The sequence below is a fragment of the Callorhinchus milii genome, unplaced genomic scaffold (assembly GCF_018977255.1).
Source record: "Callorhinchus milii isolate IMCB2004 unplaced genomic scaffold, IMCB_Cmil_1.0 Scaffold1, whole genome shotgun sequence".
NCBI classification, from domain to species: domain Eukaryota; kingdom Metazoa; phylum Chordata; class Chondrichthyes; order Chimaeriformes; family Callorhinchidae; genus Callorhinchus; species Callorhinchus milii.
The window spans coordinates 86,804,041-86,823,270 of record NW_024704742.1 but is presented as its reverse complement, the minus strand read 5'-3'; the positions used below and the strand labels follow the sequence as shown (position 1 = coordinate 86,823,270).

At 40.9% G+C, this 19,230-nt stretch overlaps 1 protein-coding gene across 5 annotated transcripts in view; it reads left to right on the top strand.

Annotated features, from left to right (window-relative positions):
- tjp2a (tight junction protein 2a (zona occludens 2)) overlaps window positions 1-19,230 on the top strand; it is an 87,630-nt gene that overhangs the window by 34,938 nt on the left and 33,462 nt on the right. For all 5 annotated transcript variants that reach the window (XM_007892654.2, XM_042332703.1, XM_007892652.2 and 2 more), the window contains exons 2-5: window positions 13,552-13,605; window positions 14,546-14,670; window positions 17,112-17,214; window positions 18,452-18,917. In XM_007892654.2, coding sequence (XP_007890845.1) covers window positions 13,561-13,605; window positions 14,546-14,670; window positions 17,112-17,214; window positions 18,452-18,917 — 739 coding nt within the window. In that variant the 5' untranslated portion in view covers window positions 13,552-13,560. The remainder of the gene's footprint in view (window positions 1-13,551; window positions 13,606-14,545; window positions 14,671-17,111; window positions 17,215-18,451; window positions 18,918-19,230) is intronic.

Sequence of the window (19,230 nt, the reverse complement as noted above, 5' to 3'; positions counted from 1 at the left end):
ATTGTACTCTGGTGCTTTCTTTTCTATAATCCCAAAGATTTGTTTCCAATTTGGTATGGTTTCTTTCAAAACTGTGTATCATTCACGTTGTGTCCATTCCAAGATTTGTTCTGTGCTCGAATTGTACTGTTGGAGACTGGTGGTTGAATATTGACAGTCTATTGACACACTAACCTGTTATTTTTTAAACAAAAATACTCACCTTATCGCTTTTTGTGAACATGCACCCAGTCTGCTAACAGACTTGCATCATGTCTAAAATATGGAGTGAACTGAAGAATGTTACCAGCAAATTGAAAGAATTGAGAAATGTAGTATTTTCATGGCAGCAACGACCTCCCAAGACGTTTAAGTTGTGGTTTTTTTAAGTGGATGTTGCATCATGCCTCCCTGCCATAGCTGCCTTGGTATTTTACAGGTGGGTGGACTGAGTTGTCTGCAGCTGTCCGCCAGTTAATTGCATGTGATGCAAGAAGGGCAAATTGTAGTTGCTTTCCTCAACTGTCATTGCTGGTATCACTCTGGACTGCATGTGCTGGATGAATTATTTAATTAGTACACAGAGATGAGATTTAATGGAACGCAGGTTTTTATTAAACTTATTTTTCATTGTTTATAGCATGGCTTGCCGTTTTTCAAAATGAGTGTGAGTTTACACAATTGTTGGCAATTTTGGTGACTCTTTAGATACGTTGTGGATAGTCTAACCTTATTATGACAATTTGTACATTGTTTGAACTACCTTGAAATAAACAGTCTTTGAAAACTGATTTGTATGTGTGAGTTGATCCTAATCCCTGACTGCTCAGTGCCTTAGGATGTCCTCCTGATGTGAAAGGCACTTTAAAAATGTAATTTTTTTGTTAAGTTCTTTGAGCCTCAATATTGTACTATTTTTAGCGAGCCTGGTCTTCTAATCGAGGACTCTATCCGTCCTCACCCAGCTCCACTGGCACCTATCCTCCAGCAAATCAACTTAAATATCCTCATTTTTACCTTTAAATGGCTTAATTCAGTGATCTTCTGCAGCCTTATGCCCTGCTCTGCCAACACTCCCTTTACTATTCTGCCCTATCATCATCGGGCCAACCTTCAGCCACTTTGCTCACTTCCGCTGGAGCTCTCTTCCCAAATCCCTCCACCTTGCTTCCCTCCCTCTCAGCTTTCAAAGCCCATCAAATCGTTCTGCAGTATACAAATGCCCTTGTGTAAGAGGAATACTCAATTGGTATTGGGCTTTTTGAACATTGGTACTGTGGATAATGCATAGCTATAACAATAATAATAATCCTTGCATTTGATATAGTGCTTTTCACGTCTTGAAGACGTCCCAAAGCGCTTCACAGAATATACTGTAAAGTGAATTGACTGTATATTTGTGGGCGAACGCGGCAGCCAATTGCGCACAGCAATGTCCCACAAACAGTCGTGGATTGAAAATGACCAATTTATTATTGTTTTGTTTTTTTGGAGGGATTATTAGATGAGCTGTTATAAAACACTGGTTAGGCCTCTACTAGAGTACTGTGTTCAGTTCTGGGCACCACACTTTAGAAAAGATGTCAAGGCATTGGAAAGGGTGCAAAGGAGATTTACCAGGATGATACCAGGAATGAGGGACTTCAGCTATCAGGAGAGGCTAGAGAATGTGGATTATTCTCCTTGGAGCAAAGAAGGTTAAGAGGAGATTTAATAGAAGTTTTCAAAATTATGAGGGGATTCAATAGGGTGAACAAGGACAAACTATTTCCACTGGAGGATGGGTTGGTAAACCGAGGACACCAATTTAAAATGGTTGTTAAAAGAAACAGGTGAGAAATTGTTTTACACATCGAGTTGTTCGGATCTGGAATGCATTTCCTGAAAGGATGGTGGAACCTGATTCGATAACAGTTTTTAAGAGAGAAGTAGATAATTATTTGAGGAGGACAAGTTTGCAGGGCTATGGGGAGAGCGTGATGGAGTGGGATTGAATTGGATAGCTCTTTTGAAAGAGCCAACACAGACACAATGGGCCGAATAGCCTCCTTCTGTGTTGTATAATTCTATGATAAGAATTCAGGTCTCCTCAGTCTGAACTGACTAAGTATTTCTTTTTAACTGCAGATTATTGATAAATTAATTAGACTTATTGTTCATATCCCATTTATTCAAACCTCAACTCTCTAAATACTTCATCTGGGCTCCAACCAAATCTGCTTTCTTCCACCTCTGCTTGATCCCTACTACCTCATCCCTCATCCACGCCTCTGTCTCTGAGATGGTGCCCTGCGTAAAGAGCGCTATATATATTGTAACTTCCAGACTCAACATCTCCAGTTCCACTCTTCACAAGCTCCAGAGTATCTAAATGCCCATCCTCTCCCATACTAAGTTCCACAAGCCCATCACTCCCATTTTCGCACAGCTCCACTGGCTCCTTATCCTCCAGTGGATCAACTTCAACATCTTCTTCCTTATCTTTTTAAATGCCTTTGTGGCTTTTACCCACCCTGTGTCAACAATCTGGGTTCCTTTTGGTTCTTAAAACCCATCTCAAAAACCTATATTTTGACTCCATCTTCAGCCCCCTCCTCACAACCATCAGTGACCAAGCCTTCAGTTACTACACTCCTAACCTCCCTGGAATTTTCTCCTTTACCCCTCCACCTTGTCTCTTCTCTGTCTTCAAATTCTGCTTTAAAACCTACCACTTCAAATGTGCTTATTGTCACCTTCTCCCTTACTCAGTGTCCGACCCTGTCATTGTAAAGTGCTCAAGACATTATCCTATGTGAAGCGTTCTATATAAATGCTTCTCGCTGTTGTAAAATTGTTGTGGTGATGGTGGTTGTCCAAATTTTAAGATTTGTTTTTTTTAAAAATGTACAAAATGCAGTCTACTGAGTTTTTTAAAGAATTTTATTAGAATTTTTTTTATCATGTAATGGTTTTGTTTTGAGGTAGGTTGTGTGGCTAATGCGGTATCAGTGTGGTATCAATCAGCTTATCATGGTGTGCTCCTCCATAGAAGTGAACAATTATCAATTGCAAAGCTTATTATTATTGTTATTATCTTGCTTCGACCAAGGATTTTGTCATGAAATTGTATAAATACCTAATGAAAATATTTTATACGCTTGGCGAGGCGAAGATTTTTGTTGTGTTCTCGTGTCTCAATCAAGCTTCCTTAAGAGTCTACGTTACTGCTGGTTTGAGCTCTCCCATTCATGGCAGGTTACTGTTCCTCATTTCACTGTGTTCTTGTTAATTACCTAATTAATGGGATCACAATGATGCAATGTGAACTTGGTAGTGATTTTAAAAATACCAGAACCATGAGTTACAATTTCAATCAATTTTATAATTTAAAACAACAAAGTCACTTCACTGACCTATATTTCACCTCGGGCAATCTGATTGGTAGCAGGTCCACAGTATCTGGTTTGGTAGTGATTTTAAAAATACCAGAACCATGAGTTGCAAATGTTTTCCCCCAGCTTCATACCTTGTACGTGCCCCACACATCTGCCCAGGGAAGCAACAGTACCAAATTTTAGTCACACACAAATACGCAGTCACTACACTGTAAAGTGGTTTGAAACACCTACCTACTGTACCATTGGCTGCCCCCAACTTTTTAATTCTCTTCATATAACTATAATCTCGTATCCTCCAAGTGAATGTCTGCTAAACCCTCTCTGTAGCTATTATATCACGTGACTTTTTTTGTAAGAAAAATTTAAAGTTTATCTCATTGCTAAAATCAAAGCCGCATAGATAATTTTGCTAATGGGATTTCATCTGCCCATCAACAGGGATTTTTACTTGTGAAGAAATAATTTGACAGCATGCTTGTTTTCGAAACTTGGTCAACAATGCACACCCTCACTGAACTTCAGAGGCCTATAGAGAGTTTTGGCAAGTTGTCCGGGCACTTATAAATGTTGATTGTCACAATGTTCCCAATAATATTCCCCTGTAAGTACGTTACTATATGTACAGTGCCCATTCATGCTGTCTGGAATGTGACTCGTACTTCTTAATGCTTTCACCTGTAGCAATTTCTGTTGCAAGACTGCTCCCCACTCCCCGATGGGACACATGAAAAACCTAAACAAGACCGCCATAAGAAGCAAGTGTAACCACACCCACCAGAATATGCCAGATTATAACATTTGTTTTTATATTTTGTCCCATTTATTTTCAATTCCTGATTGGGGTTACAGTAAGAAAGGTTCAGCCAGAAAATGGAGTTACTGGTTTTTGTTTACAGACGCTTTTCAGTGATTTATATTGTACGAAGAGAGATATTGTATTTAATAACATTTTGTAAAAGCCACTGGCGCCTGCAGGAGCTTCAGTATGAATGTTTTAAGCAAACTAGAGAAGCCAAATTGCTGTATACATTTGAACACCAGTAACTATGTACATTACTGTTGCACAATCTCCCACCCCCCTCTTTTCCGTGCACTGCTACACACTGGGCTGTTCTCCAGCACCCAGTCAAGTAGCTTTTCTTTACGTCAGCCGAGTCAAGTGAGTGTTGGTAGACACTTCATTGCGATTTTGCTGTCCTCATATGACATCCACCCATGTGCTTATTAACCGAGGGTAAGGATAGGAACACTAGAAACCTACAGTTACATAGTCCTTCACATAGAATAATGCCTCGGAGCACCTCCTCCCCCCCACCCCACCCCCAGCATCGGAGTTGGGCTCCACCACTGAGACGCTACCCTTCGTGGAGGGCGCTATATAAGTGCTCAGCAAGCCCGCATTAGCTGAGCAAGAGTGTAGTGTAGGAGAATATTAAGGAGATGGGCAGGTCTGGTGTACGAAGGGATATATAGATGATGGTGAGCACTTAGAAGACGAGGATCTGTGCAGGGCTGTGGCTGATGGATATGCAGTGTTTTGTGTGGTTGAGTGTGAGGGTGGCAGAGTTTTGTATTGACTGGAGCTTATAGATGGCGTAACGAAGTGCGCTTGAGAAGTCAAGTTGTAAGGTAATTAAGGCGTAAATGATGATTTAACAGTGTTTAATGTGAGATTGGGTTGGAGACAGACAATGTGGTGAAAATGAAGACCCAGAAGTGAGGAGATGTTGGCCAGAGCCAAGGAGGATACAATACAATTTACATTTATATAGTGCTTTTCACATCAAAAGGACTTCTCGAAGAACTAAACATGATGGATCCCTCAGTTCCCTCCAGTGCTGGCTTGGCCATTTTAAGAAATTGAGGTTTATCCAGGCCTTGATATTTGACGGTCAAGTGGATAGAACGTCAGTGGAATGCGAACAACAATTCGCATCTTTCTAACATCATAAAGGAGTTGAAGTGAGAAACCTGGGTTTGATTCCCAGTAGGGCAAAATGTCTCTCTCTCGCTCTCTCTCTCTCTCTCTCTCTCTCTCTCTCTCTGTCATTCTTTCCTTTCTCCTCTCCCATTCAAGAATAAAAAGGAGATTTATTGTGTTGCTCCTACAGTATAGGATTGCCCCAGGTGAAATTGACTGTTCTACACAGATCATGTTTCACCCCTGGAACTTCCTTGTCTTCATAGTTTAGCACTGCATCCGCTGCGATGTAGGAAGCTACAGTTGAGTGGGTATTCTGGAAGGAAGGGGGCAAATGGGCCTTTCACGCAAACCTCTCTTGTGACCTTGTTTTAGATGAGGATGGAGAAAGCTGGCGGTTGGTTTTCAGTTGTTGGTCACTGCTGAAGGAACATTAAAGAAATGGCACGTGGGTGTGATTTAGCTGTGGTACAGTTGTGTATCTATAAATTAAAGTATATTTGATACTGCTTTCATGAGCAGAAGTCAGCAGTAGAACAAAGGCTTATGGAATGTAAAAGCTTAGAAAGAGTGATGGAAGTTTTGAATAAACACTGAAAGGACAGTGTTGTGTTGGTGATTGGACCCTGTGAATGTGCAGAGGGGATCTCTGGAAGAGTGAAGGTGAGCAGAGATCAGTGTTCTACACGTAACCCTGGATGTTTAATCTGGTGCTGGAGTGCAACTGAACATCAGAAAACCTATGACACCTCACACAGTATACTCCTAATATCAACTACAAATAGAGACGCATTTGCCACTCATGAGGAAGTAGGGCTGGATGGAAGGTGGGTGGAATGGAACCAATAGGCCCAGTCACCAAGTATTGCTCACTATACAGGGTGAATCATACGTCCTTACTCAGAGTTTTTAATTATTATGTTTTTTTTAAGATTGCATTCACTAAGAGCATATAGCTATTACAGGAGATGTCTTTCATTACATTCGTGATTTTTTTTGTCACCGAGTGGATATGTGTAAATGTCTACCTGGCATGCAGTTTGAACATTTCATATAGCCCTATGAGTAAGGACTTTTGATTCACCCTCTATAAACTTGCTTGTCAACTTTTGGGATGTGATGGTAGAAGTTTGGAAGTGTTCACCTTTCTGTCTCTTGGGCCTGAGGTTGTTGCTTTCCTTCCACCCCCCCAGCTCCTGTCCGCCTCGAGCCAGCCAACAAATGGCTTCGTCACAATGACTGTGGAAGCTGGATTATAGCAAATGGAATCACTGCAGCACAGGATTAGAAAGCGAGAAAAACAGGAATCCACAGATGTGAAATGGTTATAAATAGGAGGGACAATAAGGGTTTTGAGACATTTGGGAGTTGATTATTTAAGATGCAACATGTAATTAAATTTTCAACAATCAATTCTTGTTCAATCAAAAGCGTGCCTTGGGAGAAGCATTAATGGCTTCGGTATTGCTTAGGTTAGAAGGATGCGCAGAACAGTGTGTAAGTGACTTACTTCATCTGATAATTGAATGCAATGACAAGAAGACTCCACTGTGTTCACTTTTGGCACATCTAGATAGATCTTTCCGGGCTAGTGGTCTTTTTTTATTAAATTTGGGTTCGCTTCTGCCCACAGAGGTTTTGTAAGGAATGCTCATCTGCACAGCCTGTACCCAAGTTAAGCTTGTTTTCAGGTACTTTGTAGCTTTGAGAGAGAAAAATCTTTTATGGTTTCCACTGTATTTCTCCACAAAACTGCTTTAGCAACGATAAACAAAATTATTATTTGTTTTAACTGAAAAAAACCTTCCGAAGAGGAGCACTTTCACATTGCAAATCATTTACTTTCACCCCCCATGACACTTCCCCACAAAAATAAATATAACAATGTCCCCTCTCTTCATGGCTTGCAAACCAAGCTACGGTGACTTGTGCATCAAATCGATTGATGATTTGTACCTATTGTAGAATTGGCAGGTGTGACTGAGCACCTGTGACCTATAACCCAGTTTTGTATTGATGTGGATGAATACATGCTTGCATCCTTCACTTCCTGGTGCTTATCATTTGATATATTCTTAGATCAGTATGGCTTATGGACAGGACCTCAGGTTACTAAAGTGATGTACTCCTGTTTTCAACAGTGGTTTCTGAAATACTTTGACCTATTTCACAACTTTTCATAACCGCTGTGGATATAAATTATGAAGCCATTTCCAGAACGTTTGAATGAACACAGGCTTGTTTGGACCTATAAGGCACTTTTGGAGGTTAATGTTCTTCACGCAAAAATGGGATTTTGTGATGGCTGTGCATGTGTGTGCGCATAAGTCTTTTGTATTTGTCGTGATGGCGTTCTCAGTCCTATGGTTTCTTTGATCAGATTTCAACAGTTAATAATTAGGAAACTGATGTGTATCATTGTGTATTAAAACACGTTTCTTATATCCTTGAATCTTAAGGGTGTTTGATGTCTTTTTACTTTCCATCGAGATACAATTCCATGACAGTGGTTAGGGGAGTGGGAGGAGAGGGCATCACAACAGAGTGTGTCCTGTCCTTGCCAGATGACAGACATGTCTCCAAAAGGGATTTTCTTTCCCTCTTTGCTTCTCTAACCAGGGCTGCTGAGACAGATTGTAATCCCTTTGCTCTTACCTCAGTTAGGATTGGCTAACTCAGCAATGAGTGGGCAATACAACCTGGAGCATTCCAGTTTGCACAGCTCAGCCATTCACTCAGCAGCTAAACTCTTTGTGGAAATGAAAAAAATGCTTTGAATCGGATCTGTGTTCAAAACATGGTTATAGGAAATTATTTCTGAAATTTAAAAAGCGGTTTTAATTTACTTCATACCTGCCTCGACCGATTGGGCAAAGGTTAATGTGAAATCATAGCTAAAAATGTAATCATTCCTGCAGTTCAGTTGTTAATCCATTTAGTGTAATACTGTGAGATTTCTATTTCATAATTACTTTACAGTGGATAAAAAATGTAAGTGGAATTAAGTTGAATAATCAGTCAAACAAATATTGTCTGATTTTGTTGTTTTGTAAGAGTGGATGTAATTACCTTACCTTAGAGCACTGTTACCTTATAGCACTATCACAGAAGTTTATACTTTTTACTTAGTGTAAGCAATGGAATAATGTGCCGAACTTGGTACAGTGTCCAAGGACGTATGAGTGATCGTGTCCTGAACGGAATGGTTTTGCCTCCCAGTAAAATCGCTGCTGGATTTGTTGTGCATGTAGGCCAGCACTGTATTAAGGTTACATAATCTAGCTTGATGAATTCTGGAAATGGATGAAATTGCTGCTGGGGTCTTTACTGTAGGGCGAATCCTGTCCATACTGCAGCACTGCATTTCAGAATGAAGTCCGTCCTAGCATTGCAAAGAAAATGGGCCCATGCAGTGAATTCACTCAGGATTTTCAGTGGAATTGTGAGTTTCTTGCTTTGAAATGAGTGTTCTGTTGGCTGTGTTTTTGGTTTGTGTCGTTATCTCGTTTTTAATTCAAACTTTCAGTCTCCTGTCAGCCAGCTGCTCAGGTCGGATGATCCTGTATTTGTCAAGTTTAAGATAGCAGAACATTACCTGGCATAAACTCTCATTGCTGTGATGGTTTTATTTGTTCCTTTGCTTCAAATCGAAACTATCAGAATGTAAAGTGTAGCGTTAGCCAATTAACTCATGCAGGTGAAATTGTCTTCTGAACTTTTTTTTCCCCCCACAACAAATTTCTTATCTCGGGAATGACAAAGTATATGCTTTGTTATTCTGTTGCTTATTTAAAATTATTTAATGCTGAGAAAATCACATTTAATGATTTTTTGGTTAAACAAAAGTCTAAGGAAAGAAAGCGATTGTGCTTTGCTCTCTCGTTTCATTCATGTGTGTTAAGTTGCAGAATTAAACAAAGCCCCACACAGCAGGGGAGGATTTTTTTTTTTAACTGTGCTTTGTTATAACTGTATAGCTATGTATCAGGGAGCCCATTCAACTATTAGTTTGCGCTGCAGTTATTTTATCTTTGGCAAACATTTTCCCCATTGAGCAGCAAGTGTACTCAAACCATGTGATATGATTCAACTGGAAATCAAACATTTTCATTTCCTGATATCCTTTCCTTTTCTTTCCCACATCGTTTGATATAAAGGATTGTATGCTTCCAACTGAGCCAAACCCTTTGACAATAAGGAAGACTAGGGATGATGGGACATTTTTTTAAAAATGTAGACTCTTTTCTCTCATCCCCCCCCCCCCCCGACACTCCACAACCCCATTCCAATAGCTACCAGTACCAAACAATTTGATGACCACTCACAGCAAATGAAAGCTTCGAATAAAATATTTTCTCTAAATTTATACAGGAGTGTAGCCTCTGTTTGAGGTGGAGGAAATACTGCATTATAGCACTACTGTGGACTGGGTGGGCTCCTTCACTATACCATACTTGACATCTTTCCCCCTCCCCACCACCCTTTCCGACATGCACACAAATTATGTTTTCCACCAGGTAATTACAGAACACAGTGTTCTACATTTTTATAGTGCATTTCTTCTCTCAAAGCTCTTGTATTGAATTGCTTAAAATAGAAGCAGCAACCTGAGGCTACTATTGATCTGGATTCATCCTAATTACACTGCGAGGCAGAGTGCCCAACAACATGCACTCGTATAACACTTTTCACAGAAGAAAAGATTTTGCAGGATTGACCAGAGAGAGACGAGGAGGGTGTAAGGTGGGGTGCGGAGTTATGTGGGAAGTGACTGAAGGTGCAGTCAATTAGGTAGGTTTTACAAAAGTTGGTAAAGCTGAGAGGGTGGATACGATACAATACCATATAGACTTGTATAGCACCTTTTGCGTGGGGAGGATGTCCCAAAGCATTTGAGGATTCTTGCTGGGCACCAGAGCTGAGGAGGGAACTGATAACCAAAAGCACAGACATTGAGTCAATGAGACGTACTTTGAAAGAAGGGAAGGAGGGAGCAAGTTGGAAGGATCCAGGATTAGAGTTTCAGAGAGCAGAAGCCGAGTGGTGAAAGCCCACCCAACAGTTGTGGGCGTATGGAGTGGGGGATGCTAGGCAGAGATATTTAGGGAGAGAGTTCCACGGAGCAAGGCAAGGTGTTTGGAAGCTTGCGTGCGACAGCAATTTGGAAATGCCTTGTGTTGCGAACTCATCCATGTGCAGTGCGTTTACACGTTGTGAATCACAACTTCATTTTCTGTGAGGTGAATTTTTGAGGTAGGTCTGTACAGACCACAAATAAAGCTGCATTGGTGGACAGAGTTGAGACGTCGTTGTCCTGTCTCCCTCCCCAAAAACGGCGACATACCACTTGAGACACTTCTTTTAGTTTACTGCCTTCAGCACTCGCCAACCTCTGATTATGGCAGTCTCTTTGCATTCCTGACCTGTGCTTCCAAAGATTGTTATCACTGGTGGCAGAGCTACTGTCATCTAAACATGCTGTAAGAGCCAGCCTGTAGTGCAAATGTGGAGTCCTGTAGTGTATTGGTTAGAGCACTTGCCTCGCAAGTGAGAACCCGGATTTGATTTCCAAGCAGGGTGAAATGTTTGTCAAGTTTCCTTACTCTAGATGCCTCTGTTTACTTAGCAGTGAGTAGGAACCTAGTTGTTAGTCAATTGGCGGATCGCTTTCTGGGGTAATAACCCCTAAAATATTTGGACACTCAATCCACCACTGTTTGTGGGACACTGCTGTGTGCAATTACCTGCCGTATTTCGTCCATTCCGCAAAATATACATTTCACTTTACAGTATATTTTGTGAAGCACTTTGAGATGTCTCAACGATATGATAAGGCACTATATCAAATGCAAGGATTATTATTAATCTGGGGTCACAGGATGAGGAAACATGGAGTGTTCCATATGCTCCGTTGTTAGATTGAAAGGATGACCCAAAATACATTTATTTGATCTTTAAGTGGAGAGGGTGGGGGCGGGGAGAGAACTCAGTTCTAACTTTTTGTCAACAAGAGTTGAGCATCTTATCAACAATAATAGCAATAATTAATAATAATCCTTACATTTGGTCTAGTGCTTTTCTTGTGGGGTGGATATCCCAAAGTCCCTTACAGGATTTACTGCGAAGTGTAGTGTTTTTTTGTCAACTTATTGTCAAACACTGTCTCCTTATCTACCTCCCTACTCCATTCCCATCAAATAATTATTCAATTCCTTCTTGAACCTATCTGCCCAGCTGAGCAATAAAACTCTTAATAGTAAGAAACCTTGCATTTGATATTGCGCATGATCAGGTTGTTAAGACGTGTCCCAAGCACTTTGCAGGATTTATAGTGGATTGACTATGGAAGTATTTGTGGGCAAAATGCAGCAGCCAATTTCTTCTTTAAAAAATCTTCTCAAAATAAAATTTTAAGATGTTCTTTAAAGTCACTCTCTAGATTTCAGGAGAGTGGTGATGGTGGTAATGAAGTAGTGAAGGGGAGAAAGGAGTAGGGTTAAAACCTGGTGTGCATGTGCCTTTGAATACCGTGGTAACCTTTGGAAGAACTCAAACTAGCATTCGTTGTAGTTTTCTGAGCATTAAAGAAACTGACTGAACATTCGGTGTTTTCCACCTGAGTGAGCTTGACTCGAAGACAGCACTGACCTCCATCTGACAAGGAAAAACTTGTTCAATCTTACATTATGCAGGGATTGTCTTTTGATATTAATGTAACCTTTAGAAAACCTTATCTACTTGCAAGAAGGATTAATGCATGAGATGAGACTTCATCACTACAGTATTACTGAAGGTTGTCATTGAATCAGTTGATCTAAATCAAATATTCTTTCTCAATATTAGAATGATTTACATGGCATGCATTGGAGATTTTTTTGTGGACTGAAATTGTGAACATTTTGTAAATCTGGTTACAAAAAAATGTTATTACTATGCTTTCTCCCTCCTCTTTGGTCTTCCTGCGATTCATCTCCTTCATGACTGTCAATGCAAGCCCACACAAACTGATCACTCTCAACCTCAGCCTATTCCCCAGAAGATCGACTAAGATCCTTGTCCTTCCCTTTAAATGCCTCCACAGCCTTACCCCATCCCTATCTCCTTAATCTACTGTCCTGCCCCCTGGCTCTGACAACTCTGACCTGCTTCATCTTCCTCTCTAGACCTTTGGTGGGCAAGCTTACAGCACCTTTTCCCCTGCCAACTGAAACTCTCTCCCTAAATCTCCCTGCCTTGTACCCTACTTCTCTGCTTTCAAAACCAACACTTGAATATGTCTTCACTCCCTTTCCCTTCACCTGGTTCCACAGGTGCTGTTTGTCATCCAGCCTCTTCCTTAGTAATTGTTGTTAGGTGTGAGCCTACATGTTCAGAGTTTGCAGTTAATTTGACCTTTTATAGAGCATCACACAGGCATCGATCCTGTCCTCACATGGTCTATGCACATTCAGACGACAGTGATCTGGGCTGATTTTCCTACTCCCTAACCCATGGATGCTAGTTTGACACACTGTTCCAGTGCAGTGTTGGGGGAGCACTGCATTGTCAGACAGATGAGACATCAAACTGAGATCTAGTCTGCCTGTTCAGCTGGTCCTTAAAGATCCAGAGGCACTATTAAAAAAGAGAAGAGAATTTATCCCAGAGTCCCAACAATCCCCAGATAAAAGTCAGTCACTTCCTGGCTGTTTGTGGAGCATTGCTGTGTGCAAATTGGCTGCTGCAATTTGTCTAAAAATGCAGACACTTCACCAGACATCAATTTCCTGTGTTGTTTTGAGACATTTCAATTGTTAGTAATGCTATGTCAAAGGTAAATATGATGATGATTATCACAACACAATACAAATTTACATTTATATAATAATGCCTTTCAAGTCAGGAGGACACCCCAAGGTGCTGATTACTAAATAAAAAAAACTATGGGACATGGTTAGCACCTGAAGCACGAGATCAGATGCAATGAGTAAGGCAAACCAGATGCTGGACTGTATTAAAAGGGCAATATTGAGTCAAAATAGTGGGCTAATCCTGCTACTTTGCAAATCAGTGGTATATTCTGTGCATTTCTGGTCGACTGCCAGGATGGAGTACTAGATGGACCTTAGTCTTCTTTCGCCTAGAAAATTCTTATGTTCTTATCACTACTCCAGTGTTTTATTAATTCTCAGTTAAAAACTGTCCTTGTGATTGCCTTCAGCACCAGGATCTCAAAGTAAGATACAGTATTGCATAGTTCTAATACTGTAATGCTCTGTTTTATTTCCACAGACCACAGCCATGGAGGAGCTTGTGTGGGAGCAGTATACGGTGACATTACATAAAGTAAGATAACCTTCCCATTTCTTTATCCAGGATTTATATTTAAAACTAAAAATTGTCCGCATTTGCTTTATCGTCATAAAAAAGAATCGGATATTGCTCCCAGATCCAGGCTGATTGGATGAAAGTGTCTTCGCCGCCTGTTGGCTGTGAAATGAGTTTAGGCAGACTCAACACATGTCTTGGAGGACATTGCCTCATAGCAAAAAGCTGACCTTAATTTTGTCCTGAATTGTGAATCTCCGTTAGAAGCTTCAAGACGCCTGGAGAGGATGAGGGAAATTAGTATCAAATGGGAGGGGGAGAGGAAGTCCTGAGGCTGCACAGTGATTTGCTTTTCTCTCTCTGTAGTTATCTGTTTGTTTGTGTGTGTGTATCCCTTCTCTCTCTTTCTCGGGTGTATTTGTGTGTATGCGTGTGTCTGTTTCTCTGTGTTTCTCTTTCCTCCCCCATGAAATGATGTGTGAAGGAGCTTGGTGCAGTTGTGCTTAAGTACTATGTGTTTTACTAACTGCTGAAGAGTTTATTCTCTTTGAAGGGGTTATATTCTCAGGTGGTGTATCTAACCAGTTCGCAATACCCAGCTTTATTGTGGTCGTTGAACATGTTTGAAATAATAATGGAAAGTACCTGAGGTACATTGTAACATTTTCAGCCATCACCAATCAAAAAATAACTCCAGACTAACTAGGAATTATTCTCATGACAATTGGAGGCGGGGGGGGGGGAGGTCTTCCCCCAAATAATTTCAATGCTTATCTACAAAGAAAAGCAGTTACATTTGGCACACTTACGTGAAGATGTTCTGAAGTGCTTGTTTGTTCTCTCTTTCTCTCTAGTGATTATTAGAATTAATAAATAAATCTTTATTGCCTTGTATTACATTCTTAGCGTTTGTGATCTTCCTTCAGTTTAGGATTCTAATGTTATTTATGTTGTCTAGGACTCGAAAAGGGGGTTTGGCATAGCCGTGTCAGGAGGGAAAGATAATCCGAATTTTGAGAATGGTGAAACTTCCATTATAATCTCTGACGTTCTTGAAGGAGGTCCAGCTGATGGACTGCTCCAGTAAGTAACCAGGATTGCTTTATTCTCTTCCTCCAGTGTGCAATGTGGTTATGAGAACAACAGTCCCACCCATAAAACTCAGTTAAAGGATCTGTCCACTCCAAGACGGGTGAGCTGTTGGCTAGACCGACAAGTCCATCGGCCAGTCAGAGGTGAGGAAGCCTCGACGAGTAGCCCCCTGGACTGGAAGTGAGCAGACACAGCCAATGAGTTGGGAAGGGCAAGAGAGGCCGCGTGGATGCCGTGGATTGGAGCTGCTCAGAGGATGTCGTGGTCCTCCTCAGGGCTTTCCTCTGTCCACTCCCCTTAAAGACGTGAGCTGTTGGTAGATTTCGGGAGGCTGAGCTCCCTCTAGCCCTAGCCACCCGCTGCTTGTTTTGCTATTTATCTTAAATTGATGCCCTTTAGTCACTGATTCACTGACCAACCAGTGGAAATAATTTTTGCCTGTCGACTCTTATCAAAACCCCTTAACGGTTTAAGGATCTCTTTCGGGTCTCCCCTTAACCTACACTATTCCAGTGAAAATAGGCCCAGTTCCCTCAGTTTCTTCTCATAGGTCAAACCACTAATCCTTAATGTCATCCTGGACTCCGCAGTCCACAAGCCTTGGCTATTGCCAACCTGCGCCAAATACCTTCTGGAATTAGGTAACAACAACAACAACAAGATTCCATTTATAAAGCGCCTTTCACGTCAGGAGGACGTCCCAAGGCGCTGCACAGTTGGGTCAGGACCCGAGCAGGGGGTAAATCTTGTAAAGCACTTTGAAACTCTGTCTGTCCAGCACCTTGGGACGTCCTCCCGATGTGAAAGGCATAATACAAATTTTGTTGTTGTTGTTGAAACATCCTCCTGACTTGAGTTATATCAAATGTAAAGATGATTCCTGTTATTATAAATGTATATATTATAAATACTGATACTGATTGTTTGAAAGTGACGGGTATCTGTCTGATTCTAATGCTAAAAGGTGACGTTTCAACCTGGGTGACAGGTTTCCATCAGAATAAACACAGACCTATTATTTTTCCAGAATTGATTATCACTCAAATTTGAAATGATCACATTGAATTGTTAATCTGTTAGTGAGGCCATTATCATGTACAACTTTCATGACGTGTGTGTGTGGTATGATCGCCACCAGCAAAGCAAAATCTCTTCAACAGTAGCATTAAAATAATTTCTTTCAAATGTCACTGTAGGGTTTTTTGGGGGAAAAACTGATTTCAAAATTAATCTCATCAAGGTTTTGCACGACAGAATCCACAAGAGTGAGTTTATAACTGAATCGATTCTCATTAAGATGAGAATTGTGCTTGAAATCGATCACGCCATTATTCTCAGAATTGGTGCCGTTATCAATTATTGATCATCTATTTATAGTCCTGACAATCATTAATTCTTCAGTGTGAACATAATTGTGCATCAGTGACGTGGATTATGTAGGGAGTTGACAACTGAGATGACTGACTGTCCACTGCTGTCTCTGCAATTACCCCAAACGCTGAACCGAAAGCCATGAGTAATATTAACCGATACTCTGGAGTGATTCTATACTTGTAATCTTATCTTGAAGTTAACAACTGCTATAAAACACAGCAGGAAAGTTTAAGTGGTTGACATCAGTCTCCGTTCATTTGTAATCTCTCATCAAGTATCTGGGTGATCTAATCACCCCCAACCTCGCCTGGCTCCCCATCCCCCAAGGATAGAGTTCAAATTTTCCATCCTAGCCTTCAAAGCCCTCCATGGCCTTGCCCCTCCCTACCTCTGTGACCAACTAACACAATATCAACTTGTCCGCTCCCTCTGCTCAGCAGGCTCCAAGCTGCTTCACATCCCTCACCCGGCCCATCATTGGTGGTCGGGTCTTCAGGCTCTCCACCACTCTTTGGAGCTCCATCCCATAGTCCCTCCTTCAAGGCACATCTCAAGACCCTCCTCTTCAACCACACCTTCAGCCACCCTCCTACCTCTACCCTCCCTGCCCTCCACCGCTCTTGAATCCAACCCCCTCCTCGGGTCCAAATCCCTGACTGTCCAGTGCCTTGGACCATCCTCCTGACATGAAAGATGCTATACAAATATAATTTGTTGTTGTTGGGTGGAGTAGCAGAGTTTTGGCGAAGTAATCATGTATCTTCTACATTCAGAGGGTAAGATTGTACTGATTTAATGTACATTTAATGATTCAACCTATATGAATATCTATGCCATTCAAAAAGAACAGGTGGCTCTTTCTTTCAATTTGATGCCCTTTTATAAAGTTTGGGGAGTGAAATTATATGAATTACAAAATAATTGGTTTCTAATGTAAACGACACTGTGGTGTCATTAAAATTAGTAGGGCTATGGTTGCTTAATTATGAATGTATACCAACAAAACTTTTACACATTGCAATCTTTTCATACTTTCTGTTCGATTCTCCCATTCACAGAGAAAATGATCGTGTCATCAACGTTAATGGCATGTTGATGGAAAATGTGCCTCATTCATTTGCTGTGCAACAATTAAGAAAATGTGGGAAAGTGGCCCAGATAGTAAGTGATGTTTGACATTTATGTGTATTTCTTTGTCTCCAATTTCCATCTTTTTGAATTTTCCTCCCTGTACAGTGTGTTTGCCATTGTACTTCATTATACTAATAACGACAGACTGTTGACTAGTGCGTACTATTTTGCCTTGTGATAACTTGCACACTGGAGCATTGATAATTATGATCTACGTGTACAAGCTTAGCAAATAAATTACAGTAATTCTCACAAGTCATATCAGTTGGGACCGTATATTTGCAAAGTATGGGTTATGTTAAACTTACATCAATATAAACTATTGAACGGGACTTGGGCAGGTGCACGACTTAAGCAATTATATGATTTATCAGACTTATGTGAGTTTTACTGTACAATAATTAATAACTTGGGATGGAACACATGTAGTATGTTGCACTACAATTTGAAGATAGATTGCTTTAAAACTATCTGGAGATACTATTGAGTAACTCCAGATTTTTGTAATTTTTTAATGCAGTATATTGTAGATTTCTTACTTCCGGGGCACAATATGTGTGCCAGCCATAGTGCAAGTAATAGGTGACCCCTTTTTTATATATTTTTAAAAACTGTATATTTTTCAAAAAGGCATCATCAAGATCCAGAGCTTCTCCGAGACTGAAACATTCTCGAGATAACATTGTCTTGCACTGGATTGGATTGACAGCCTCGACAAAACTGCTGCTCCTACATAATCTTGCATGTTTGTGGTTGTGACCTTGGGTTTCCAACGTGGAAAGTATGTTGAGACATTCATTTACATGAATGGAGCTACATAAATGCCGCTTATTTAGCCTGATTGGTGGCGTTTTCTTGACCATGGCTGAAGACGTACGACGATCGACATGCGTTTCAGCTTTGCTGGGTGATGCTGTATCTGAAACTGTTTCATGATGTTAGTGAGGGAGAGAATTCACTTACTGCAGAAGTTAATTTTGCAAATAACTAGAAGCAGCAATTAATTAGTCCTCTGTCATAATGGAAATTGACTGAAGGGTTGGTGGGGTGGGGGAAGAGGAGTCATGAATCCTTGAGGACAAGGTCATTGCAGTATTCATTTAGTGTAAAGGCTGCACTATAAAACCCAAAATAGTCTCCTGCCACTTCTGCACTTTTTGTAAATTCTTCAATGCATTAAAAGTGTATTGATGCCAACCATGTTAACAACCCCAAGCATTGCTCACTTTCCATTTCTTTTAGTGATTGTGCTTTGTTTGTTTTAAAGACGGTGAAAAGAGGTCGAAGAATCCCGGTTCGCCAGCCATCAGCTGAATCTGACAATCGTGTCTTTGATGTGGTGGATGATGATGAGTATGATCGCAGGAGTGTGCACAGTGAGAGAAGCGACAGGAGTTGGCACAGCGGGCCAAGAAGTCAAGCCTATAGCCGAGATTACAGCCCAGAAAGAAGCTACGATAGAAATCACGATAGAAACCGAGATCGTGGCAGGAGTTACGATCGAGAACGGAGCAGAGATCGCAGCGACAGCAGGGACCGGAGCCGGGGTAGAATATATGAAGAGGACAAGCGCTATGAACACAGCGATCATTACCACTATCGTGAGCCAGCGAGGGCTCGAAGCCATGAGCAACTCAGACCCAGGAGCCCATCTCCTCACTCCGAGTACTCGTACACTCAGGAGCTGCCCAAACCATACAAAGTTATGCTCCTTAAGAACAAACCCAACGAAGGTGAAAATAAGCTTTTTGTTGGTTGCGTAAGATTTGTTGTTGGTGTTTATACATGCATAAAGCAATTTAGGGAAGGCTGTTATACAAACTTGCTGATGAATACAGTGTTACTATACTTTACAGAAAACCCTGTGAAGCATTGTAAGATCTTTTGACATAGGGTGTACATAAATGCCTGTGATTCCCATATCAGTTGGTGACCTTGACACTTGACGTGAAGGTCCTAGGAATGTCAGTGTCTGCATTGCACAGATGTTCATCAATCTAGGTCAAGGACCAAAGATTTTTTGCTTCAAGGGTATGATTTTTGCAC